The sequence below is a fragment of the Diplodia corticola genome (genome assembly GCF_001883845.1).
Source record: "Diplodia corticola strain CBS 112549 chromosome Unknown scaffold19, whole genome shotgun sequence".
In the NCBI taxonomy this organism is placed as follows: Eukaryota; Fungi; Ascomycota; class Dothideomycetes; order Botryosphaeriales; family Botryosphaeriaceae; genus Diplodia; species Diplodia corticola.
This window is the reverse complement of record NW_017971498.1, coordinates 26,127-49,775: the sequence shown is the minus strand read 5'-3', so window position 1 is coordinate 49,775 and position 23,649 is coordinate 26,127. Positions and strand designations below refer to the sequence as shown.

Sequence of the window (23,649 nt, the reverse complement as noted above, 5' to 3'; positions counted from 1 at the left end):
CGGGCCTGCCTGCTTCCAAGAGCTTCCTCAACTACTTCGCGCAACCCCCAGATCCCACTTCTGACCGCCCAACAACTCCCACGCGCAGACTCGATCGTCTCCGTCCGCCCCGTCGCCGCCGCAGATAAGAAAACCAAGTCGACCGCCGCCCGTACAGCTTCCGCAGCCACCCCGCTGCGCGCGCGCCACCACCATGATACTCCGCTTCCAAAGCCGCAACGGCCAGTTCCGCCTCACCGTCGACGCCAAGGATGATTTCACCACTGTGTCCTCGCAGATTGTCGAGAAGCTGCCTCCCAACACCGACCTTTCTACCGTCACCATCTCGCCGAAGCCGCAGGATAAGACGTCCGCGCGGAAGCTCGAGACTTTGAAGGGTGTGACCTTCGAACGCGTCGGACTCACGTATGAACACTCTCCCGCCACTGAGTTTCCCTGTCCGCACTTCTAAACCATGTTTTCGCAGTCACGGCTCTCAGGTGTACATCGATTACGAGGAGCAGAAGACCGCGACGAACGGACATGCCGACGTCCCAACGACTGCCGCCCGCCTCAGCGGGAAGCCCATCGCCGCTGCCGATATGCCCAGCGTGCCCATCGGCGGCGCCGCGAAGCTCATCAAGCGGCCGTGGGAGGTGATCAAGCAGTCGCCGCTCGACGACCGGTTAGATAAGCTCGACGGCAAAATCACAAGGCCGAAGGACCAGAAGATGTGCAGGCACGGCCCCAAGGGCATGTGCGACTACTGCATGCCGCTCGAGCCTTACGATGTCGGGTACCTGGCCGAGAAGAAGATCAAGCACCTGTCGTTCCACTCGTACCTCCGCAAGGTCAACGCCGGCAAGAACAAGCCCGAGTCCGGCAGCTCCTACATGCCCCCGCTCAGCGAACCCTTCTACCGGGTGCGCGCGGATTGCCCTTCGGGCCATGCCCCGTGGCCCGAAGGCATCTGTAGCAAGTGCCAGCCCAGCGCCATCTCGCTGCAGCCACAGCAGTTCCGGATGATAGACCACGTCGAATTTGCGTCTTCCGATCTCATCAATACACTGTTGGACTTTTGGCGGAATTCCGGATGCCAGAGATTAGGCTTCCTGTATGGGACGTACCAAGAATACACCGAGGTGCCTCTGGGTACCAAGGCCGTCGTGGAAGCGATATACGAGCCGCCTCAGGTGGGGGAAATGGATGGCATCTCACTCAATGACTGGGAGAACGAGAAGGAGGTTGACGAAGTCGCGAGGTTGTGTGGCTTGGAAAGAATCGGTGTCATCTTCACGGATTTGCTGGACGCAGGCGCAGGTGATGGATCCGTCATTTGCAAACGACATGCGGATTCCTACTTCCTCTCCTCGCTTGAGACGTGCTTCGCCGCGAGGTATCAGGCGAAATTTCCCCGGCCGTCCAAGTGGAGCGAGACTGGTCGCTTCGGCTCCAACTTCGTTACTTGCATCGTGAGCGGGGATGACGCGGGTCAGATTGCCATCTCGGCCTATCAAGCATCGAACGCGGCCGTGGAGATGGTCAAAGCAGATATCGTCGAGCCATCGGCGGACCCGACTGTTATGTTGGTGCAGAACGAGGAGGAGGAGAACAAGCTTGGCCGCTCTCGCTACATCCCCGAAGTCTTCTACCGGCGGGTAAACGAATACGGGGCCAACGTGCAGGAGAACGCAAAGCCAGCCTTCCCGGTGGAGTATCTCTTTGTCACACTTACTCACGGTTTCCCAACCAACCCCAACCCTAAGTTTGCATCAACAGGATTCCCTGTCGAGAACAGAGAGGTCTTGGGCGTCAGCCAGGAAGTCACGGCGCTTTCCAAGCAGTTGAATGCCAAGGCAGGCGGTCCCCAACTCTCCGACCCCACGAGCATCGGCAAGTTCGCCGACTTCCACCTCCTCAACTTCGTCCATGGGTTGGGCATTCTGAGCAAGGTAAGGTACCTGCGAGCTGTTCTGGGTCGCGTTTGGACTAATGCGCTTTCTGCAGGACGAGGAAGCATTGCTGTGTCGGGTTGCCGCAGAGCACGATGTATCAGAGGGATCGCAGCTTCAGCACACGCCAGGATGGGCGACACTGATGACGATCCTCCAAGAGACTGGTGAGCAACCATCCAAGCGCACGCATTCTCAATCCTTTGCCCCTTCTCCATCGACTCCGTCTGGGCCGCCCACCAGCCGCAAGCGCAAGATGGGTGCTGCGAACGGCACCGGTAGCGGTGGCAACGGCGGTGGTCAGTCTCAATCCTCTTCAACGAGCAACCCGGCATCCGACAGCGAACGACTTGCTAAGCGCATCAAGGGCGTTAGCTTAACCAACAGCAAGTGAAGAGCGTGCGCGCGACACTACTGCTGGATTCTGCCGCTACGATTGGGGGGCTTCCGAGAGCCTTGCTTCCTCCCCGCACCTCCACACACCTTCTCCACCACGAAACACCTCAATACCACCCCTGCGTTCTTCTCGGAGCTTCTCGGGCCCCAAGCCTAGACATGCTTTGCTCACCTGATCCTTGCCCTCCATCGCCCCTCGACCGAATCGCTCCTCCCCCCCTCCGATCGTCATTCAACGTGATCTTTTCGTTTTGTTCTCAAGGAGGCGGCACAGAGTAGTATACTTTAGCGAGGGAATAAGATTGAAAAAAGGAGGTGTGGTCATTTACATTGCATCATCTCATCTCTCTCTCATTGCGCGGACGGAGGTTTATTCGACTCAAAAAGACGGTGGATCTAAAACAGCTCACGCGCCGGCGGGCGGGATGGCATGGGGGACGGACGAACGAACCTTTTGCTAGCTTCAACGATAGAAAGGGTGGCGGGGGCCATGGGGCTTGGGGTTTTTGTTCCTGCTGGGGAGTTTGATCATGCAGCTGGTGGGTGGGTTGAGTTGGGTTTTTTCTTTCTAACCTAGATGATCCTGCTGCGTGGATGTGGGTTGTGGCAGTTGCGGGACGTAGCAATAGAGATCTTTTTGTCTCGGTGGGATTTGCTCAGGTATTGTGATTTCGTGTCTTGTTTGTGGTGCTGGTGTTTTGTTAGCAGAAGGAGTTGGGAAGGTTTTAAAAGAACCGAGCCTACCTACGTCCATCTCACCTTGACGCTGCACCCAGCTTGAGTGGGCAGTCGAATCTGATATCTGGATGCATTTGTCTGGACTTGATGCTTATATTTACGATTGGATACTTGCTTCAATTACCTACGTAGAAGGCCCTGAAAAATAAACATTTACGTCTGGACAATTCTTTCTGCGACCTACGTTACACGTATAAGGACTTGGAAAACTAGCATTTGATCTAGACGATTTCTTCCACTACCTATGTCGATGCGGACTAAATTCTCTATCCTAGTGCGTTAGTTGCGGTTGCAACCGTAACTAAGACAAGCAACTCGCCTTATGCCAAGTCTATACTACTAAGTTAGCGCCGTGTCCTTAAATTAGCCTTCTATAATCCGTTTGACCATAGTCTCCCAAGAAAGAAATCTTCGTATTGAATCTGACCATGTGGGACAGTTAAAGTCTATGTCCGATGTCTAATTTTAAATACACGTCTGCATCCTGTCGTTAACCATAACAGCCTACAAAGCCCATTAGCAACACTATAACGAAGCTACCATGGAGCCTGCCCGCTTAGCTATAGTACCAAGGGAACATGCGATAATCCTTCCATTTCCATAACCGAGGCTTCCGCGAGGGGTGACAGATTTACCACTGTCCTTTCCTCTGTCGTCCAATCATGGTAGACACGTGCCCGACATGATCCCTGCGCGCATCGTCAAGCCATCGCCTTGGGCGGTTTAGGTAACGCCCCCCGTCCACTTATCCTGGGAAAACATTCACCGGCCGAATCGCCGAAATCAGCGTACGATTCATTTCCGCGCTGCCGACATGCAGGGCTCCGGCAACAGGATAAATTATAAAGAGCCGCGAGGAGCTCTCATGATAAAGTCGACGCGCTTCTTCTCCCGCTCGCTTGCGTGCAATCGTTCTTCTTTCGCGTTTCTTCCGCCATGAAGGCTTCAGCACTTGGCGCGGCAACGGCCGCTGCCGTCTTCAGCACTGTCGTCAGCGGTGAACAGGGGTTCAATCCCTTGGAACATGTTGGGGGAAACGGACAGTGGTTCGCCGGTTGGAAAACCCGCTTGTCAAGACGAAAAGGGTTTCAGCTAATGATTCAACCAGGACCCAACGTCTTCGGCATCGATCCGTCACCTCCTGAGGGTTGCACCGTTGATCAAGCCGCTTTCATATCCCGTCATGGCAGCCGTTATCCCGATGCGGGAGCGTATGCCGAGTGGACTGCTCTGGAGGCGAAGGTAACAAGTTTTGCTATCCCTTTTCTCTGTGTGTGACTGCGCGGATATGTGGCACATGAGATGTTGTCCATATTTGCAACAGTCGCATACATACCTCCTCATTCACACCGAAAAGAGAATGCCAGCACTTACCAACGCCAAAACCCCCCGCAGATCAAAAACGCCACCTTCACCACCAACGCCACCTCGCTCCAATTCCTCCACACCTGGACGCCCATCCTCTCCTCCCCCTCGACGCAAATCGGCCAGCTCTCCCCCACCGGCCACGACGAGCTCCTCGCCATGGGCTCCCGCTACCGCTCCTACTACCCCTCCTCCTTCCTGCCCCCCAGCGCCCCCTTCACCCTCTGGGCCAACGCGTACGCCTCCTCCCCCCGCGTCCTCAACTCGGCCCAGCTCTTCGCCCGCGGCTACCTCGGCCCGAACGCGACCACCACCCTCTCCGACAGCCGCATCCTCGTCGTCAACGGCACCGACCCCCGCTCCCTCGCCAACAGCCTCGCCACGTCGAACCTCTGCCCCGCCTACGCCGACAACGGCGGCGGCGCCCAAAAAGCCGCGTGGGACGCCGCCTGGCTCGGCCCCGCCACCGCGCGCATCAACGCCCTCCTCAACCCAGGCGGCGACGGCGACGGCGACCAGCTCGTCTTCACCCCCTCCGACGTCGGCATCTTCGCCTACCTCTGCGGGTTCGAGTCGCAGATCGCGGGGGGACAGACGCGCCGCTCCCCGTGGTGCGACACGCTGACGCGCGACGAGTTCCTGCAGTACGAATACGCGCAGGACCTGCGGTACTGGTACGGGGTGGGGCCGGGGAGCGCGGTGGCGCGCGCGGCCATGGTGCCGGTGGTGCAGGGGATCGTGGGGAGGTTCGCGGACGGGCCGGGCACGGCGTATGTGGGGAGCGACGGCGAGAGTTGGACCCCGCCGCCGCTGATGGCGGCGTTTACGAATGATGGGCAGGTGAGTCAGGTGGCGGCGGCGGTGGGGGTGTTTGACGGGTTGGACGACCTGCCGTCGGGTGGGGTGGTGGCGGATAGGGTTTTTCGCGCGAGTCGGTTCGTGACGATGAGGGGGACGGTGGGGCTGGAGAGGCTGAATTGCGGGGGGGAGGGCGTGTTTGTGAGGGTCAAGTTGAATGATGCTGTGTATCCGGTGCGGGGGTGTGAGGATGGGCCTGGGAGGAGCTGTGGGTTGGAAAGGTATGCGGAGATTTTGAGCGAGAAGCTGGAGGCGGTGGGCGGGTTCAGGGAGGTGTGCAATGTGACGGATGGGACGGTGCCGGACGGCGAGGAGAAGACGACGTTTTGGTGGGATCCGGCGCTGCCGTTTGAGTCGGAGGCCAGGCCTTGATATAGCAATAATTAAACCGGCAACCCGAGCCGGGGGGAGCTGATGATGCTGTGGTAGACGTCAATAATTAATGATATCAAGCGGCAACTTGAGCCGGGGGAAGCTGATGATGGTGAGCCGAGGTCCCCGCAACCCAAAGCGCCCGCCCCGGATTCCCGCACGTCCCACGTGTGTGACATCAATGACAAGTGCGTGCTCACCACCACCCACGACGACCATCATGGCAACAACGCCCGTCTGCTGCCATGGCCACCCTCACTCCCGCCTCCGCGGTACTGCAACCCCTCTCTCCCCCGCGACTTCGAACCATCTGTCCAAATGAACTGACATCCGCCATCAATCTCGCAGGCGGCCCTCGCCCGCCTCCGCGCCTACAAGCCTCCGCCGACCCAATACTTTAACGTCCCGCTCGCCCGTCGCGCCGCTGTGCTGATTCTGTTGTTTGCCGACAAGCGCGGCGATTTGCGCGTCGTGCTGACCATGCGCGCCGCTGGCATGAATACTTACGCCGGCCACGCCGCACTTCCTGGTGGTAAGCCCACCATCCCGCTCATTGCTACCCCCAAAAGAAAAGAAAGAAATGAAAAGAAAAGAAAAAGAGAGGATAGAAAGAAAGCAAGAACCAAACACCCTCCACCACACACATGTCCACGCAGAAAAAAAAACCAAGAAAAGAAGCCAGAGAATCAATCCACTCTCACTCACTCACTCACTCACTCAACCTACCATTCTCCCTCCCTATCCAGGCCGCGCCGACGCCCTCGCCGAAACCCCCTTCCAGACCGCCCGCCGCGAAGCGTGGGAGGAAATCGGCCTGCCGCTCCACGACGCCAAGCTGCCGCCGCCCTTCCGCGTCGAGCACCTGTGCCAGATGCCCGCCAACCTCGCCCGCACCGAGCTCGCCGTGCGCCCGTGCGTCGCCTTCCTAGCCGCCGACCGCGCGCCAACCTCTTCTTCTTCTTCCCCCTCGTCCTCCTCTTCCTCTTCGTCGTCCTCCTCCTCCCCCTCCCCCTCCTCCTCCACCACCACCAGCAGTAGTCCCTCTCCTTCGTCCCCGCCCCCGCCATCCGCCGAAGACATCCTCATCCCGCGCCTCTCCCCCCACGAAGTCGCCGCCGTCTTCACCGCCCCCTTCCGCGGCTTCCTGCTCGCCGACGGCGAGGTGTCGGCGAGCGCGGGCGAAGCCGAAGCAGGCGTCGAGGCCGCCGGTTTCCCCGCGCCCTGGTACCGCGGCCAGTGGACGGATTGGCACGAGAGTCGGTGGAGGATGCATAATTTTTATGTGCCTGCGCCTGTGTCGGGGGCGAAGGGGGCGGCGGGGGCGGGGACAGAGGAGGCGAAGGCAAAGGCGAAGGGGGCGAAGGGGGCGAGGGCGAAGGGTGAGGGGGTTAGTGCTGGGGGTCGTGGTGGTACTGCTGCTGCTGGGGGAAACGAAGCCGCCGCCGCCGATGACGACACTGACGGCGGCGACACGTTCAGGGTGTTCGGCATGACGGCGCGCATCCTGGTCGACGCGGCGCGGGTCGCGTACGACGAGGAGCCGCGCTTCGAGCACAACGCGCACTTTGGCGACGAGGACATGATTGCCCGGCTGCTGCGCATGGGGCGCCTCAGCCCCGAGCGGAAGAAGGGCGACGTGCTCACGAGGGAGGTCTTGAGGGAGGCGGCGAAGCTGTGAGTGTGACGGACGGACGGACGTACGTAGCTGGCTGATTGCTGGGGAGCTTGCTTTTTTTTTTTTCAATGTAGATGGTGATACGCATCCAGACATAGGACTCGATCCACTGCCCGTAGAACAAGCCGCCTAAAGGGCCGAGGAAAAGAAAAAAAAAACCCCCCCTTAAGTCTAACCCTAATCCTAACTCCAACTCTAACTCTAACCCTAACTCCGACTCCAACTCCAGCTCTAACCCTAACTCCGACTCTAACCCCATACCTACACCTCACCCACACCCTCACCCACACCCTCACCCACACCCTCATCATCACGATCATCGTTTATCATCATATAAAATAATATATATTATTACAATCACAATCACCCCCAATCCCTCCCATCCCACTCATACTCCTCCCCCCCTCCCACCGGCACCGGCACCGGCACCGGCGCCGGCCCCGACGACCCCCACCGCCCGCCGCCACGGCTCGCCCTCACCCCCAGCATCGCCCTCCCCAACCGCTCCATCTCCATCTCCATCTCCTCGTCCGCGGGCGGCAGCTGACCAACCGCCCCGCAACTCACAAACTGCCAGCCGCGGCGCCCGACCAGCGCGTTTGCGTCCGCGTCCGCGCCCGCGCCCGTGCCCGCGTCCGCATCCGCGCCCGTGCTCGTGCCCATGATGCCCGCCGCGACGGAGACGTGGCCCGCGAACTTGGCGTGCCTGTGCGCGGCGGCGAGGATCCGCACCGCGTCATCGTCTGCTGATGCGGCGGCGCTGGGGGAGTTAACGATCAGGGGGTGGGGGTTGAGGAAGAGCTGTTGGTGGTGGTGATGATGGGTGCGGTGTTAGCCTGCGTTGAGGATTTCGGGTCGAAGGAAAAGGGATGGGGGGGAGAGGGGAGAAATGTGGGTGGGGGCTTACGGCGTCGATGTTGTCGACGGCGCGGCGCGAGCCGATCTCGGCGATGACGACGAAGCGGGGCGAGGGGCAGCCGGTGGCGACGATGGCGCGTTCGGCTTGTGTCTGGGGGGAGGCACCGGGTGAGTCAGCTTGGGGGAGAGAAAGAGAGAAAGAGAGACGGAGAGAGAGAGAGGTCAGGGGGCTGGGCTGGGACTCACCTTCGTCTCGCACATGGCGACCATGACGCCGTGGGCGCCGCTGTCCTGCGCCCATCGTATGCGCTTCGGCTCGCTCGCGAGCACCCGGACGATGGGCGACGCGCCCGCGGCTGCCACGGCCTCGACGACGGGCGAGAGGTCGGCGGCTGTGTTGATGTGGCCGCGCTCGCAATCGATGATGACGAACTGATCGGCCCGGAGGAAGGAAGTCAGCACCGCTGTAGGTTGCATAGAGGCTACCAAGTAGCCGTTATATATATATAGCGGGGAACATGGGAAAAGTGAGAGAATGTGTGTCGGGCCCGCTCCTTCACTGATGGCAACAAGCATCAGAGCATTGCAGCGCCGACGTCTGCTTTTGAGGACTCAAACTAGAGAAAAGATGAAGAGAAAACAAGAGGAAAAAAAGGCAACGAGAGGGGTGAGAGGAGTGAAGAAAAGTACAGCACATACATCACCGCCCAACCCCGCGACCCTTCGCGCCAGTTCCACATTCCGGGACTGGATCCACTGTCCCACAGACGGCGAGCCGCCCTCACGGTCTGCTGCAGCGTGTTGGAGGCTGAGCTGCAGGCGAGTCGGGCCCCGCGGCGCCATCGTCATTGTCTTCGTCCCCGGCATTCTTCTTCTTTCGTAAGCCCTAAGGAGGGGCGCGACACTAGCTCGGAACAAGTCACTTGGGTGGAGGCCCGGCTGCAGTAAGCATATGACGGGTAAAATACTTGTGAGGCAATAGCCGGGGGTAATGTACAAGAGAGACGGTTGGAGAATGAGACACCGTAGAGGTGAGTGGTTTGGAGCAGCAGCTTCGAAGGAGTGAGGGTTTTCGGTGCGGGGGTAGGCGGTGGGTGCTCACGATGCTCCGACGGAGTTCCGCTTCCGCTTCCGCCGGAGGTCCCGAACGAAATCGACCCACTTGGACTACGAGTGGAATTCCATATCTGGATGCAATACTCACATCTACATCAGGATATCTTCTTCAAGTGCTCATGGAGAAACGTTGCTTAGACCTACATCGACGTCCGCGTACTTACTGTTGTAGATGAAGGCTTGATTGTACTACACCGACCCTACCGCTTACGCATCAACTTCTCTGATACCGTAGCTGAACATCTCGTTCGACTGCACCGAGTTCTCGTCAACAAGCTTCCTCGCCGTTTCCACGCCCGCCACCGGCACACGATACTCAAACTTCTTCCCCGGCGCAGGAGCCTTTCCATCCACCAGATACGGAAAAGGCAGGTACTACAATCATCACCATGAACGTCAGCAAAGCGGTGAAGACTCCCCTTTATCAAGGAGTGCATCGGATATGTGGCAAAAAAAAAGAAGAGAAAGAAAAAAACAGAGAAAGCAGATCACGAACCTCCGGGAGCAGACCCAGCTGCCTCAGCAGCGTAGCTTGGTCCCACGCAATATGCTCATGGTAGAGCCTGTCCCCGCGAACATTCACGATGGCGGTGAACGGCACCTCCAGCGGTTTCCCAGTAGGCGGGACGCCCGGCACCCTAAGCAATCAATCAGTACGCATACATCATCATCAGCACCTCCCCTCCCCGCCCCCCCAAAAAAAAACAAGAAAGAAAAAAAAAGAAAGCCAAAAAAAAAAACTCACAGCCAATCCACCCGCCGATCATGCGTGCACGCAAACACAAACTCATCCACCACGCGATCGACCCCGACCACCCGCCCCACCAGCTCCAGCCGCGTGTCCGGCGGGTTGCTGTGCACGAAGTGATTGCGATAAAACGCCGTCAGCCGCGCCCGCCCGACGCCGCCCGTCATGGTCGGGATGTGGTTGACGTAGGGCTCGTTGACCATCGTCGCCATCGTCTTGGCGACGGCGCGCTCGCCGAACTCGTACAGGCAGTGCTCGGCCCAGATGGCTTCGAGGTCGAAGATGGGCCCGTGCAGGAGCGGTTTGAGGAAGGTGAGGGTGCGGGTGTGGGAGAGGGAGGCGGAGGGGGGGTGGTGGGCGGTGTGGGCGGGGAGAGGGAAGTGCGCGGAGGCGGTGGGGTAGGCGTGGGTTGTTGTTGTTGTTGGGGTGGTGGTGGTGGAGGTGGGGCCGGCGAGGTGCCAGAGGGTTGGGATGGGGGGAGGAGGAGAGGACGAGGGAGGGGCTGGGATGGGGGTCGTGGAGTAGTTGATGATGGCGGCGATGCGGGGGGTTGTTGCGGTCAAGGTCTCGTGTGCGCGCGCGGGGAGCGGGGAGTAGGCTGTTTGGGGGATGTTAGTTGGTGTGAGATCGGGTTTTCTCGTTTTCTTAATGCGTGACTCCCACAGCAGGTTGGTTGGCGGGAAGGAATTGAGCCCATGCATGCCCGCCTGCCTGGCTGCCTCACAGAGATATTGCAGTAGTCAAATCTCGTCACAGCCCGCGCCCTTGAACAACCCAACTCAAGACCCAAAAACCCACTCACCGATAACCCCATACCCCGCATCCTCCTCCCTCACACATTCCTCCAATCCCTCCAACGCCGCGCACGCGCGCCCCAAATCCTCCTCAAACGCCTCCTCACCATCCCCCTCACGCAGTACAATCTGCACGACCGCATACCCCTCCTCCGCCCACTTCTGCAGCGGTGGCGGATCCAGCGTCTTTTCCTCGCCGGCGGGGCCGAGCGGCAAGGTGGCATCGGCGACGAGGATCAGGCCGGGGCCGCGGCCGCGGCGGGAGAGGGGTAGTTGGAGGGTCGTGTTGGGGGTGAGGGGCTGAGGGGGGGCCGAGGGGAGGGGGATCGGGGTTTCTTCGTCGGATGGCATTGTCATTGTTGGAGGAGGAGTGGTGTTGTCGGTGGCCGGTTCGTGCGTTGGCGGGTTTTTTGCCATTTTATCCCCACGCTTGAATTCGATGAGGGGCACTCGACGTTGGCAGCGGGGCGCCGAGTGAGGCGGGGCTTATCGAGATATCGCGCGGTATCCCACTTACTCCAGGCACAGGCCAATAAGCCTTTCTCATCTCAACATGCTCTGGTCCTATTCACGAATGCCTGGCCGATGCTTGACCGACGGAGATGTGAGGGCGGTGATGATGTTCCGTCGCGGATGGGCAAGCGCCAATCATAGACCCGACGACTCGCCCCGCAAGCGCATGAACAGCGAGAGGCTACATGAAAGTGCCAACAGCTCACCGAGCAAAAGGAAAAAAAACGAAAAAGGCACCGGCATGCAGCATGCAACGGTCAGCGGATACAAGCCTCGACATTCCAGGACACGACAGGACGACTTGCGTCCTCGAGCAGCACTTATGCACAGGACTGTAAGGTCCGCAGCTTGCATCAACGCCCCTGCCCAGTAGTGGAAATGACTCTTCGGATGCACCGAAGAAGAGTTGCACCAATATGCATCTAGATCGAGCAACATGCACGTCTCGACGATAGGCTTTTCAGATGCTTTGCAGCATACGGCAAACACACCACCCTTATCTCCATCGGGGCCCTCATGTCTTAGCATGCGACATATTATTATTCCCTCGTGCCCCCGTCGCACACACAACGGCACACTTGGAATCGCACAACGCAGCTGCACTAGCAGACAAGCTACTGCTTGCACTTGCGTCAACGATCTGCCCACCCGCCTTGCCAAGCCACGCCGTCCCAGCACCGGACACTTTTTTGGCTCCTGTCTCTAAAATCCAACAAGACAAAAAAGTGGGGTGCGTTCAATTTGTGGCTTGAACCTTAAACAGATAACCCGCGGACCGAAGAAAAAGCAAGGAAAAGGATGAACTAAGAAACCAAGAAACAAAACACATGAGCAACCTACCTAAGCTCCGGGCATTGGCTTCAGCTGCCCAGGCAGAAAGAGTGATAGTCACTATATCCATGTCCAGCTGCATACTTGCTTTAGTTGCTCACGTGGAGAGAGTAACAGAGAGAGCTTTCATGTCAGCTATTTGCTTCGAGTGCCTATGCAAGAAGATGGCAAGAGACAGCATTGACACCCGGATACCTGCTTCAATAATCCTAATTCCTTCCCTAACGGTAGTAATGGCAAAGAAAAGTGTAGCATCCCCCAGCCACAGCAATCTGAAAAAAGAAAAAAAGAAAACGGTGACGCCATCGACTTGAACCGAGCTTACCATCAAGCCAAGATGCGTCGGCGCGCACCACCAACCAGATCCTGATCGAAACGGTCCAGAGCACTGGGGGATCAGCAGCATCCGCCTCCACTCTCCGCATCATCCAGGATCATCATATGACGATCTCGCAACGCACCAAGTAGTTCCGCCAGCACTACTGCTGGCCTCACCTTCTGCTCATACTACGGCCAGGCCATCCCTGCTCTTTTTCCGTGCACGGTGAATCCGGAACGGTGAATCCGGAGCGGGTCGGCCTCCCGCACCACAAGACATCTCGGACCTGCCCGTGTGTACAAATCCTTCATGCGTCCATGTGCAAAAGCGGTTGTCCGCAGTCTCCCGCAGACAGGCCAGATCCAGGCGCTTCCAACGCGTTTTGTCCGCCGTCTACGCCTGCGCATCCGGCTCTTGCTGTGCCGAAACCCCAGAATGTCGACTACCTACATTTTCAGGCGAGAATAACGGTGGCCACCACGTCGGGAGCTCCACGATCAAGCATGTGCAGTGCAGTGCCTGTGCCTGTGCCTGGTGCTGCTTTCCGTATGTTCCGTCGCCTGGGACACGCACTGACTCGGACGTGGAAGTTTGTGGGTCAAGCGGGTGCGGTCAGCGCGGGACGTGGGCCTGCACATCGGGCTTCGGCGGGCCGGCCCAGGACGAATCGAACAAACTGGATTGTCAACCGATCGACTGGGACGGCGTGCACGGCGCGTAGTAGTAGAGCGTCTACGGGCTTCGTGGCCTGCTGCTGTCCATCATGTGCTGAGATCCGCCAATGGCTACTGACCATGACAATTGCGACTCAAACAGTCGGTCTGCTGAGATTCAGTGAATCGCGTCTTCTCCTTTAACAAAGATCCACACAGGGACCGAGGACTGTAAAAATAGGGGTGGCTCGGCGTGTTGTCGTGAACGTGCGGCTGTTGTGGAGCAGGCCACTGACAGCCGACACACATGGCCTGATCCAGACTCCGTAGTCGGCTTAAAATCAGCGCGCACTTGGTCTCTTATCGGCCGAGCGACGCATCATGGCGGCGCAGTCTTGTGTCCACGCTTTACGGAACCCACCATCTTCCGGCTCCCGCCGTCGCACTATCTCGCTTTCGGCATCCACGAGCTAGCTGTTGCGGGAGTGGGTGGAGTGGAGGCAATATATGAATTATGATCGGCGCCGGGGTCATGCGACGATAGGAGAGCTGATCTTCGATGGTCGCCGACGGTGAGCGTGCAAGACGATGTGCAGCGATGCGTTCGGCACACGGGCGATCAGGAAAGGAGATGGGGCGGGCGTGGAAGGAAACAAAGCGCTTCTCCAGGATCGGCGGCGGAAAACAACCTTGGGCTGTCCATCAGCGGTGCGGCGGGAACAAAGAGCTGGCTTCTTTGTATCTTGAGACAGGAAGCCCTGCATGGTGCGACTGGCCTTGCCAACGGGCGTCCGTCGTTCAGATCGGTCGAGACCGAAGCAGTGTTTGAGCCGGGATCCCTGGCTGCAACCAGGGCGGGAACTGGGGAAACAGGCCGCACGCACGCGGTGTTGTCGGTGTGCAGCCCTCGTAACTGCGGAGCGAGGAATGCACAGTCGCATGCGGCCGGCGCAGTCGCCACCGACTCGCCAAGGCGAATGCGCACCTTATCTAAGCTCGTCAGCATGGGGGTGAGAGAGAAATGCATGTCGGCGGGAACGAGCAGTGGGCACAGCTGGCTGGGACGCGAGGCGGCCAGCTACGTCGCGATCGGCGCTCCATCGCCGGTGCGGGAGGAGAGCGTTGGCGTGGCTCCCCGCAACAATGACATCGTCGCAGGCCTCGTCGACGCCGCGCGCCAATAGCGAGCAGCGCCTGCGCATCCAGTGCTCGGAGTGGTTGCCGGCGTGCTTCACATCGGATGGAAGGCAGGAGAGTAGTGTGGCAGCAAGGAGCGGCCACGCCAGCTGTCGCAAGGTCGCGTCACCGACTTTCGACCTTCTTGCCCTCTTCGTCGCAGCCTGGAGCGGCGGGCGTCGTGGCGTGAGGCTGAGGCCGTCTGTGCTGGCGCTGCCAAAGCTTCTTTCCGTCGCCTTCCAAGACGTGCGAGACGTGCGAGCCCATGGCATCACAGGTGAGAGATCGGCGCAGGAAACGCAGCAGGCGAGGCAGGGTCGGGGGCGGCCGTTATTTTTATCGCCACGGGCACGCTGCCCGCCTGTCCTGGCGCCGCAGCAGGGCGCCGCAGCAGGGCGCCGCGAACAGCCGGCGGCCTGGCAAGCTGCACCATGCTCGCCCGTGGCGCCCAAGGTCGCACTGGGCGCGGCGGCTTGGTGTGGACAGCTCCCGTGCTTCCGGCCGGGCTGTAGATCGAATGCGTCGTAATGGGCGGCTGTGCCAGCGCTGGCGCCAGCAAAAAAGCACGCCAGCCGTCGACCAACCGACGGCCGCCATATTTGTGCCAACCTCGCCCACGCGTCGCTTCCTCGCTCTCTCACCTCCGTCTTTCTTCAACTGCCGCCGTCTCGCTCGCTGCAACACCTGCACCTCTCCACCGCACGGCTCACCCGACCCTTGGCCCGCGCCCTCGCGTCCATCCGCCCGTCGCATCCATCGCACCGCCCCGGCTCCAGCTGCACTGTCCAGGTGCTTAGCCCGGCCGCTATCTCTCGCTTGGTCGCTGATAGCTGCTCGCGTTGCCGTTTCCCGCCCGCGCTGCCCGGAGCTTTGGCCGTTATTTTCATTAAACCAACACCGCCTTGCCTGCCAGGCCCAATTTTTCCCGTCCTTCGGGCCTTCCACTGCAGCTGAAATTGCCCGATCCGCACAAACGCCCGCCATGGAGTACCACACGAACCAGCGTCCGCGCTCCAAGAGTGGCTTTAGCTTCAAGAGCGACAAGAGCGATAAGAGCCATGGCTCCGACAGAGTTCATCGCCCCAAGATCAAGGACCTCCACGAGTCCAACGCCGAAAAGCACAGGAGACAGCTCAGCGGCACCTCCAAAGCCAACCCCAACGCCGCCATGGAAGAAGCCCAGCCGAGTGCGTTGCGCGCCCGCCCCAGCCCCCCCAGGAATGTCCCGCTGATGACCCCTCAACAGTCGCTGCCGCCCTCGAGGCCCCCACCATGGGATCGCTGCGTGCCATAGCCCACACCGACGTTGACGGCTCGCCCATTCGTGAGTCTCCCTTCTTGTCCGAGTTGAGAGCGCGCCACGAGTCCAATTAGGCTAACTTCGCGCCTGCTCAGCCGAACCCGATCTGTCTAACCCTACTCGCTCTCGCTGGGAGCGCCCTCTTGACACGATTCGCAAGTTCGAAGCGCAGATTGACGGCGAATACAAGCGGAGGACGGGCGGTGCACGAACTGGTGAGATCACCTGAGGCCTCCTGTGCCGTCCATTCCTTGCTGACATCACGCAGACGTCGAATCCGTCGCCGACTTCAGCGGTTACACGAGTCGCCGGAGCAGCTATTACGGAGGTACGTGAAACACCAATGTCTCAGCCCTGACGACCCTTTAATCATGCCCGCGTGGAATCGCATCCAACGCGTTGCTTCAAACGCGGCACCTGAGGCCCTCCACGGCACAGTCAGGCCATGGAAGATCGCTGCCGCCTCCCGCGTGGCCCGTCTTGGCATGCCGATCGACTCCCAACCACATTATTTTTTGACGCTCCCGCGCGCTGATCACATGCTAATTTTGGCTTCATCGTATGCAGGCAACGGCAACAATCGTTACTCCAGCAGCACCGCCAACGGCTATGGCGGTGGAGGCTACTACGGTGGTCGCAACCCCACTTCTCCACGCCCGGCTGAGGATGCCTACATGCCGACTCCTGTCGCCGGCCCCGGCCGCAACCGCTTTGGTCAGCGTCTTCAGCAAGAAATGATGCCCCCGCGCCCGCCCGCGCACAACCAGGGCCTCTACCCGAGCCATTCGTACCAGCAGTCCCGCGACACGGTGAACACCGGCTTCTCGAACAGTTCTGGCGAGGCTTACGGCAACCATACCGATCCGAGCAGCGAGAACAGCTCCATTGAGAGGATGCCTCCGGTTCAGAAGCCTGACGTGGGCGAGCAGTATGGCTTCAATGGTTTTGGTGGAAGCCCGGTTGCGGACGGTTACGACAACTCCAACGGCTACTATGACCAACAAGGTTACGGTGGAGCGCCGGCAGTTGGCGAGACACACTTTAGCAAGAACCAGGCGCCGCTGCCGCCGGTACCCCAGCACGACAGCGTCAGCGGGACACCGAAGATGGGCGACGGTCCGCCACAGCAACCGATTGCGGCTGCTCCTGCTCGCCGCCCGGTTGCCAATGGCGACGGTGACAAGAGAAAGAGTTGGTTCAAGAGGCGGTTCAGCAAGGAGTAGGTGATTTGTCATGGGTTTGCCGGTCGCCATGGTTTTTTACGCTTCTCGATATCGTGGCTTGTCGGAGGATTAATGACCTTCTGCTGTGCGGGGGAAACTAATGGCTTGACGAACATCAAATTCCCGGGGTTTTTTTGCATTACCTGTTGGCGTTTTGGGCATACAACATAAGAACCCCTTCTGGACGACGGGTGATGGGGCGTACAGGAATTTGGAACCTTGGCTCGTCAAAGACCCCAGGAAAGTAGGCCGACTTTGAGCCTCAACTCTTCAGTATGGTTCTTTGAGTTTGGTTCTGGTTCATAATACGGAGGTTTTGGCTATGAATGGCTCCTCTTTGCCTTTCGCCGGCTGAGAATTCACTTTTTTTCATAGATATATAATCACGATGCATCCCCTCTGCTTGGCATCATTTCCCCCTTTGGGTCATTGTTAGTTTGGAAGACGAAATTGTCGAGGGAGGCAGGATGCTGTCACGAAGCAAGACGAGCCTGAAATGCGATGTTTTTCGTTTTCTACTTGTGTGCATATGCACTTTTGTAAACGTGAGATCTGACGCCTAGCTTATACGCAATGTCCGAATGTTCTTAAGACAATCTAATCACACTTTTATATTTAGGCACTCACTTTAACCAAACGCTACATAAGACGAGACGAACTTGAAGTACGTCTTGTATAAGCATAGATCCACCAAAGTCTTCTCAGCAGAAAGCAGGACATGCAATTGTGCCTCCCTTCACAGAGGGCCGTAAAGTAATTGGCAACTGCCTGCAAAAACAACTTCAGCCCACATTTGTACATAGCAGACTACTTCAACCACCTACGGACAAAGTAGGCGCAAACCTCTTTACAGCTGCACATTCATCCGAGGTTTATACAGTTTTAAGGATGGGTTGTGAATGATCAATCTCAAAAGCGTGCAAATTATCAACCCGCCGGATCGCCATCATGGCAATCAGCACGATCATCACCAGCACATCACGGCTTGAATGCGATCTTCTCAAAGCTCGTAATGATGAGCGACTTATTGCTATTAGAACCATCTTCCCACGGGTGAGCGTGTGAGTATTGGGGTTATCAAGTTTATAGCGACCTTACCATGTCATCGTGTGCAAGCCCGCCAGAAGCAACTTTTTATTTTATTTGGGCGGATTCATAACTTGCTTTTGTTGTTTTGTACAACCCCGAACACCGTGTCGCCTGTACATCCCTCCGACTCCATGAGTCTTGAAGGATGACGGGTTGCGTGGCTCAAGCCTTTTCATCTTCCCTTCTTTGCCTCCGCCTCCGCCTCCAGCCTGTCGGACTGGTCCTCCTTCATGGCAACAATGACGTAGCCGATGAGCACCACGTTCGCCATAACCGCGGCAAGGCCACCGGCGAAGGTCGAGTTTCCTTGCACAATGTCAGCGAGTTGGACGGGTAGTGTGTTGTTCACTTTGTTTGTGTTCGAACAGGGACAGTTTGAGGGAGCGACAAACCTTTGAAGATGGTGTTGACGGTCACGAAGTAAGTGCCGATGGGTAGCGTGATCATGGCAAACGTGAAGCCGAGCAACTTGAAGATGACGTGCCTGCGGTTCGCGGAAAGAAGCGGCTGTCAGCAAACGCCGTGATGTTCAACTTCTTCGGGACGACGATCATGGGCGGGGCGCGACAGATTGTTTGTCACTCGCTTGCATGGACGCAACCATGCAAGTGAGATGCATAAGAAGATGCAATGGGGATTTGTGGAGGGGCAAAGGTATACGAACGCAGGAACAGCGGGCGCGATGTTGCTGTCACCCTGTGGCGCACCCATGCCCGGGGCAGCTGCAGGATCATCCTGATCCAGGAGCGTCTTCTCGGTCGAGACAATTCTTCGCGAAGTCATGTTCACTTTTCGGAGCTGGGACTGTTGGATGGAGGAGGGCAGGAGTGCACTGCACTTTCCGCTCGCCGCGGGCTGGCTGCCTCGCGCACGGACTAACACGGCGCGCCAAGGCCGGGGCGGCGGCGGCGGCGGCGGCGGCCTGTCTGTGACGTTTGGCGGTGGCAGGGGTTCGCGCGTTTGAGGCGCGATCTCGAGGGGACGCCCGCTCGGACCCTTGCACGTCCTTTCGCGAACCCGCGCTTCTTTTTGGTCCCGCTCACAATCAACATCCGTTCGCTCTTTCTTTCCTTCCCACCCCACACCCCGTCACTGCCACGCTCTCGTCGCCCCGCACTTTGTCTGGCGCTCGCAGATCCACTGCATGCTTGCATCTCCTTGGCTATTGGTATAGACGCCGCCTTTCGACCAGATTTACACCGAGACCCACCTTCTCGCCTTTGGGGTCACCCACCGGTGCTTCGCAACTTCACCCACGCCTCAGCCCCTACTTGGGTTACAGTCGCAAGCGAAGCAATCGCCATGGATAGCGATCCCATCGCCGAGACGCCTGCGAAGCGCCAGCATGCTGACGCCGCTTACAATTCACAAGACGACAGCGGAGACGAGCTCTTTGCCGACTACAACGACACAATGGCGACCGTTCCGCTCACCCACCCTGTCAACCCTGCCGCTCCGCCGCAGTCCTCGCCTTACTTTGCCTCACCCGCCCCCAACGTCACACAGCCGACACAGATCCTAGATACCCCGGTGCGAGCCCGAACCGATTCGAACGCGGTGGTTCAGGTCCCGGCGTCGTCACCCACACAACACACTCAGCAAGCTATATCGTCACCTTCACCGCCCAAGTCCCGCACAATCTCTTCCATTGCGCAGAAAGGCGCTGTTCCCCGTCAACCTCACATTCCGATGGCCTCAGCGGGAAGCTTCAGCGACTCACCGGCGGGTGACACGTCCGAAGACGAGCTTTCGAAGCCGTTGTCGAGGTCCGACATCAAGCCCTCGACTTTCGTCACCAAGAGCAAACCTCGCTATAGTATTCCGCCTCCCAAGGATGCTGCCCCGTCTCCGTACCAGCAACTCCTTGCGCAATATACCCACAAGGAACCCACTAGTCGTCCCCAGAAGCGCTCGGCCGATGACATGGCGAATGCTTATTCACCACCAGTCAAGAAGCCTCGTCCTCAACAGCGTCAGACTGGCCCGTCCCGGGCACAACCCGTCGATCAGCCCAACATCAACCACGACATGAAGTTGTCGGATATCGGCGATTTCTTTCAAGCCCAGAAGGTCAAGCGGATGTCGATGGTATACTCGGGAAAGCCCATATACCTCCTTTACGAAGCCTTGATTCGTAAAAAGGGACAGTATGATGACGCCCTCAGTTACGTCTGTGAGCTGGAAGAGGAGGAGCGCAAGAAGGCGTCCAAGGCGGAGACGATCGACCTCACCGAGGACGACGCATCACCAGTGAAAGTCGCGAAGGCTACCACTAACAAGTCGAAGCAATCAAGCAAGTCTATCGCTTCGAAGTACACCTCCATGCTCGCAAGGAAGCCGCGCGACGAGGAAGTCGTTGAAATCGCTGACGATTCCTCTGCCGCCGAAATTCCGGCGGTGAAGCCACGCGGTCGCTTGATGAGAGGCCGCCGGCCTGCTGCAAAGTCGCCTTCCCCCAGTGAGGAGCCGACGCCCCGAAAGCAAGCACCGGAACAACGAACGAAGAAGGCTGTCGCCATCGATTCCGACTCCGATGCATCCGGCGACGAGGAAGAGATTGATGAGCAAGCCCAGCAGGAAGCCGAGCAGAACCTGCTCGCATACCTCAACGCATGCTCTGCGCCGGAACTTGCGGATCTTTCTGAGAAGTCGTTGAAGGATTGTGAGGGCGTCCTGGCGAAAAGACCCTTCAAGAGTTTGGATGCGATTCGGAGGGTGGAGCTCAACCCGCCCAAGCTGACCAAGACCGGGAAAGTGCCTCGCACTCATCTGTCCACCGGGACAAAGGTCTTGAACGATGCAGAGAAGATGTGGAATGCTTACCAGTCCATCTCCGAGCTTGTAGAGCAGTGCAAGAAGATCGGCGAGCCAATCAAAGCAGCTATGGTGCGTTTTGGAGCAAAGTCGCTTGCTTCGGACGCTTCTGGCGAGCTCAACCTTACGACTCTCGACGATGTCAAGAACGACTCGGGCGTGGGCACGCCCGGCTCACCTTCGCAGACGGACGACGATGACCAAAACCCTGTCGCCAAGTCGAGGTTCACCGTTCTGAAGAAGCCTTCCATCATGGCTGAAGACCTGGAACTGAAGGACTATCAACTGGTCGCTCTGAACTGGCTAAACACCCTTTGGACGAACAAACTTTCCGGTATCCTGGCTGACGACATGGGCCTCGGCAAGACCTGCCAGGTCATCGCGTTCCTGGCTCATCTCAAGTCAACGGGCCAGAAGGGAATCCATCTGATCGTGGTTCCAAACAGTACCCTTGAAAACTGGATGAGAGAATTTGAGAAATTCACCCAGAAAGGAACGATGAGAGCCATTCCTTATCAAGGTTCGCTGAAAGAACGCGCCGATCTCAGGGCACTCATCGAAGATGGACGGAATGACACCGACGCCGTAGTCACGACTTACTCGATGATGAGTTCGACGGACAAGAACGATTCAAAGTTCTTCCGCAGGCTGTCCCCGACTGTTTGCGTGTTTGACGAGGGCCATGAGTTACGCAACAGCTCAGCACAGAAGTACAAGTGCGCAATGCGTATCCCGGCAAAGATGCGTTTGCTGCTCACTGGCACTCCCCTACAAAACAACCTGCAGGAGATGGCGTCACTGTTGGGTTTCATCATGCCGGATGTCTTCGCCGAACATGCCGACAACCTCAACTTCATCTTCCGCCGCAAGGCTACGACAACCGAGAAAAGCAGCCACAAGACTCTTCTGTCGGCTTCACGTACCGATAAAGCGCGGTCGATGATGACACCCTTCATTCTGCGCAGGAAGAAGGAGCAAGTGCTCGGTAGTGTCTTGCCAATGAAGACCAACCGAGTCGAGTACTGCGAACTGGACCCAAGGCAGAAGAAGGTCTACTCGGATGTCCTTGCCCTTCAACAAAAGGCGTTCCAGAGGAAGAAAATGAATCTGCCCAGTTCCGGAAGCGCCAACTATCTCATGAAGCTTCGTCTCACGGCATGCCATCCTCTTCTGGACCGTAACTTTTACGACGATGAGAAGATCACGAAGATGGCAAAGGCACATCATGAGGTTGGTGCGAGCAAGAGCGTGCAGACGTCCTTCGACTACCTCCGAAAGTTGAACGACTACAAGATCAAGGACTTGGTCGAGCAGGATCCTGATCTTTGGGGTGAATTTGAGATGACGGAGGACCTCAAGTTCGCATCGGGCAAATTCCAAAAGACGGTAGAGTTTGTGAAGGAATACCAGAAGACCGGTGACCGCGCTCTGTTCTTTTCGCAGTTCAGGATGGTCCTGGACGTCATGGGCGATGTTCTGACCGCCGAGGGCATTCCCTTTCTCCGCTTCGACGGGTCGACCGACACCGCGACTCGCCAAGACATCATTGACCAATTCTATGAAGACAAAGAGATTCCCATTTTCTTGGTCTCTACTGGTTCGGGTGGCACGGGGATCAACATCACCGCTGCCAACAAGGTCATCATTCACGACCTGTCCTGGAACCCGCAGGAGGACATCCAGGCGGAGAACAGGGCGCACAGAGTCGGGCAGCAGCGCGATGTGGAAGTGATCCGCCTTGTCACGCGCGGCACCATTGAGGAGCAGATCTTGGCGTTGGGCAACTCGAAGCTGGAGCTGGACGAGAAAGTCGCCGGCGCTGGAGCGTTTGGTGACGACACGAAGACCACCAAGCTCATGCAGAACCTTGTGGAGGAGATGTTGATGGAACAGATGGAAGAAAAGGGGAAACTGACGGCAGAGCCGATGGAGGATGTGCAAGGCTCGACTGATGGGCAAGACATTGCCGAGCAATTCAAAGCCGGCATGCAGAAAAAAGGTGTCGAGATGGCGGAGTAGAGAGGGTAATGAAGGGTGTGACATGGCCCGAGTAGAAAGGGCGATCTGGATTTTTTTCATGCGCGGAGTAACAAAAGGAGCTACCTATGGGCTGGCTGATTGCTGTAGACTTTCTTCGTTGGGGAAACTGGGGTCCGACATTGATTTTTGCTCTTTTTTTTTCTGTGCAGCGTTGGCTGTAGAGATGATACCAAGGTACATACTAGTAGTCAGACTAGTCGTGTACGAACGAATATGATAGACCACTTCTCATACGCAAAATCGAAGCAATTGCAATCCAGCGACCGAGTAGCGACCTCGACTGTTTCCATCATTACTAGTAGCGGCGTGCCTCAGGCAGGCATTGCAGCGGAATGACTGTTTCCCCGAAACGCCGAGCGCGTGGGGTCGCGAGAAACCTCCACTCTCGCGAACATTTTTTTTTTTCTTTCCCTTCCATCACCTCCGCGTTAACGACACGCGACGCACGCGGTGCCGACACCACCATGAATCCCGCCATGCCGACGACCTGAGAGGGATAAACGCCTTGAGAGAGGCAGCCGGGCGCCCGGGCGCGCCGCCCCGCCGATCCTCTTGCCTCTCACTTTCCCACACACACACGTCGACACGAGCACAAACAAGACTGCCGTGCCGTTCCAATCGTCGAAAAACGAAATGTAAGCTAGCGATTTCTCTCCTTCTCCCCGAGTCCGCCCGTCCTCCCTCCTCTCGCACGGGTCCAAAGACATCCTTCAAATGATGAGCAACATCGAAAAACCCGAGAAATTATCACAATATAGGAAGAGCCGGATTAGGTATGGTTCCGGGACAAGCAAACAAACTTGTTGTCGTCTCGGGGCCGTACGCTGCTTATAAAAGGGT

The 23,649-nt window shown here is 58.0% G+C and overlaps 8 protein-coding genes across 8 annotated transcripts; 5 read left to right on the top strand and 3 right to left on the bottom strand.

Annotated features, from left to right (window-relative positions):
• Positions 1-193: 193 nt before the first annotated feature.
• Positions 194-2,325, top strand: BKCO1_1900014 (uncharacterized protein; the record flags this gene model as incomplete). The annotated part of the gene is made up of 3 exons (XM_020271927.1): positions 194-405; positions 467-1,931; positions 1,987-2,325. The coding sequence occupies 3 exons, from the start codon at positions 194-196 to the stop codon at positions 2,323-2,325; spliced, it is 2,016 nt and encodes a 671-aa protein (XP_020131379.1).
• A 1,676-nt stretch (positions 2,326-4,001) lies between these two features.
• Positions 4,002-5,660, top strand: BKCO1_1900013 (histidine acid phosphatase; the record flags this gene model as incomplete). Its single annotated transcript, XM_020271916.1, has 3 exons — positions 4,002-4,119; positions 4,174-4,307; positions 4,461-5,660. The coding sequence occupies 3 exons, from the start codon at positions 4,002-4,004 to the stop codon at positions 5,658-5,660; spliced, it is 1,452 nt and encodes a 483-aa protein (XP_020131381.1).
• A 245-nt stretch (positions 5,661-5,905) lies between these two features.
• BKCO1_1900012 (nudix domain-containing protein) lies at positions 5,906-7,338 on the top strand (the record flags this gene model as incomplete). Its single annotated transcript, XM_020271905.1, has 3 exons — positions 5,906-5,932; positions 6,009-6,192; positions 6,407-7,338. 3 exons carry the CDS (start codon positions 5,906-5,908, stop codon positions 7,336-7,338), a joined length of 1,143 nt encoding a protein of 380 aa, XP_020131380.1.
• Positions 7,339-7,698: 360 nt separating this feature from the next.
• Positions 7,699-8,670, bottom strand: BKCO1_1900011 (uncharacterized protein; the record flags this gene model as incomplete). The annotated part of the gene is made up of 3 exons (XM_020271894.1): positions 7,699-8,136; positions 8,243-8,344; positions 8,440-8,670. 3 exons carry the CDS (start codon positions 8,668-8,670, stop codon positions 7,699-7,701), a joined length of 771 nt encoding a protein of 256 aa, XP_020131383.1.
• An 846-nt stretch (positions 8,671-9,516) lies between these two features.
• Positions 9,517-11,208, bottom strand: BKCO1_1900010 (carboxymethylenebutenolidase; the record flags this gene model as incomplete). Its single annotated transcript, XM_020271883.1, has 4 exons — positions 9,517-9,684; positions 9,806-9,947; positions 10,055-10,655; positions 10,860-11,208. 4 exons carry the CDS (start codon positions 11,206-11,208, stop codon positions 9,517-9,519), a joined length of 1,260 nt encoding a protein of 419 aa, XP_020131382.1.
• Positions 11,209-15,325: 4,117 nt separating this feature from the next.
• Positions 15,326-16,866, top strand: BKCO1_190009 (uncharacterized protein; the record flags this gene model as incomplete). Its single annotated transcript, XM_020272119.1, has 5 exons — positions 15,326-15,530; positions 15,590-15,667; positions 15,739-15,858; positions 15,912-15,971; positions 16,211-16,866. 5 exons carry the CDS (start codon positions 15,326-15,328, stop codon positions 16,864-16,866), a joined length of 1,119 nt encoding a protein of 372 aa, XP_020131405.1.
• A 1,261-nt stretch (positions 16,867-18,127) lies between these two features.
• Positions 18,128-18,738, bottom strand: BKCO1_190008 (vacuolar atpase assembly integral membrane protein vma21; the record flags this gene model as incomplete). The annotated part of the gene is made up of 3 exons (XM_020272108.1): positions 18,128-18,261; positions 18,348-18,439; positions 18,620-18,738. 3 exons carry the CDS (start codon positions 18,736-18,738, stop codon positions 18,128-18,130), a joined length of 345 nt encoding a protein of 114 aa, XP_020131404.1.
• Positions 18,739-19,257: 519 nt separating this feature from the next.
• BKCO1_190007 (snf2 family helicase atpase) lies at positions 19,258-22,788 on the top strand (the record flags this gene model as incomplete). Its single annotated transcript, XM_020272097.1, has 1 exon — positions 19,258-22,788. One exon carries the CDS (start codon positions 19,258-19,260, stop codon positions 22,786-22,788), a length of 3,531 nt encoding a protein of 1,176 aa, XP_020131400.1.
• Between the last annotated feature and the right edge of the window lie 861 nt (positions 22,789-23,649).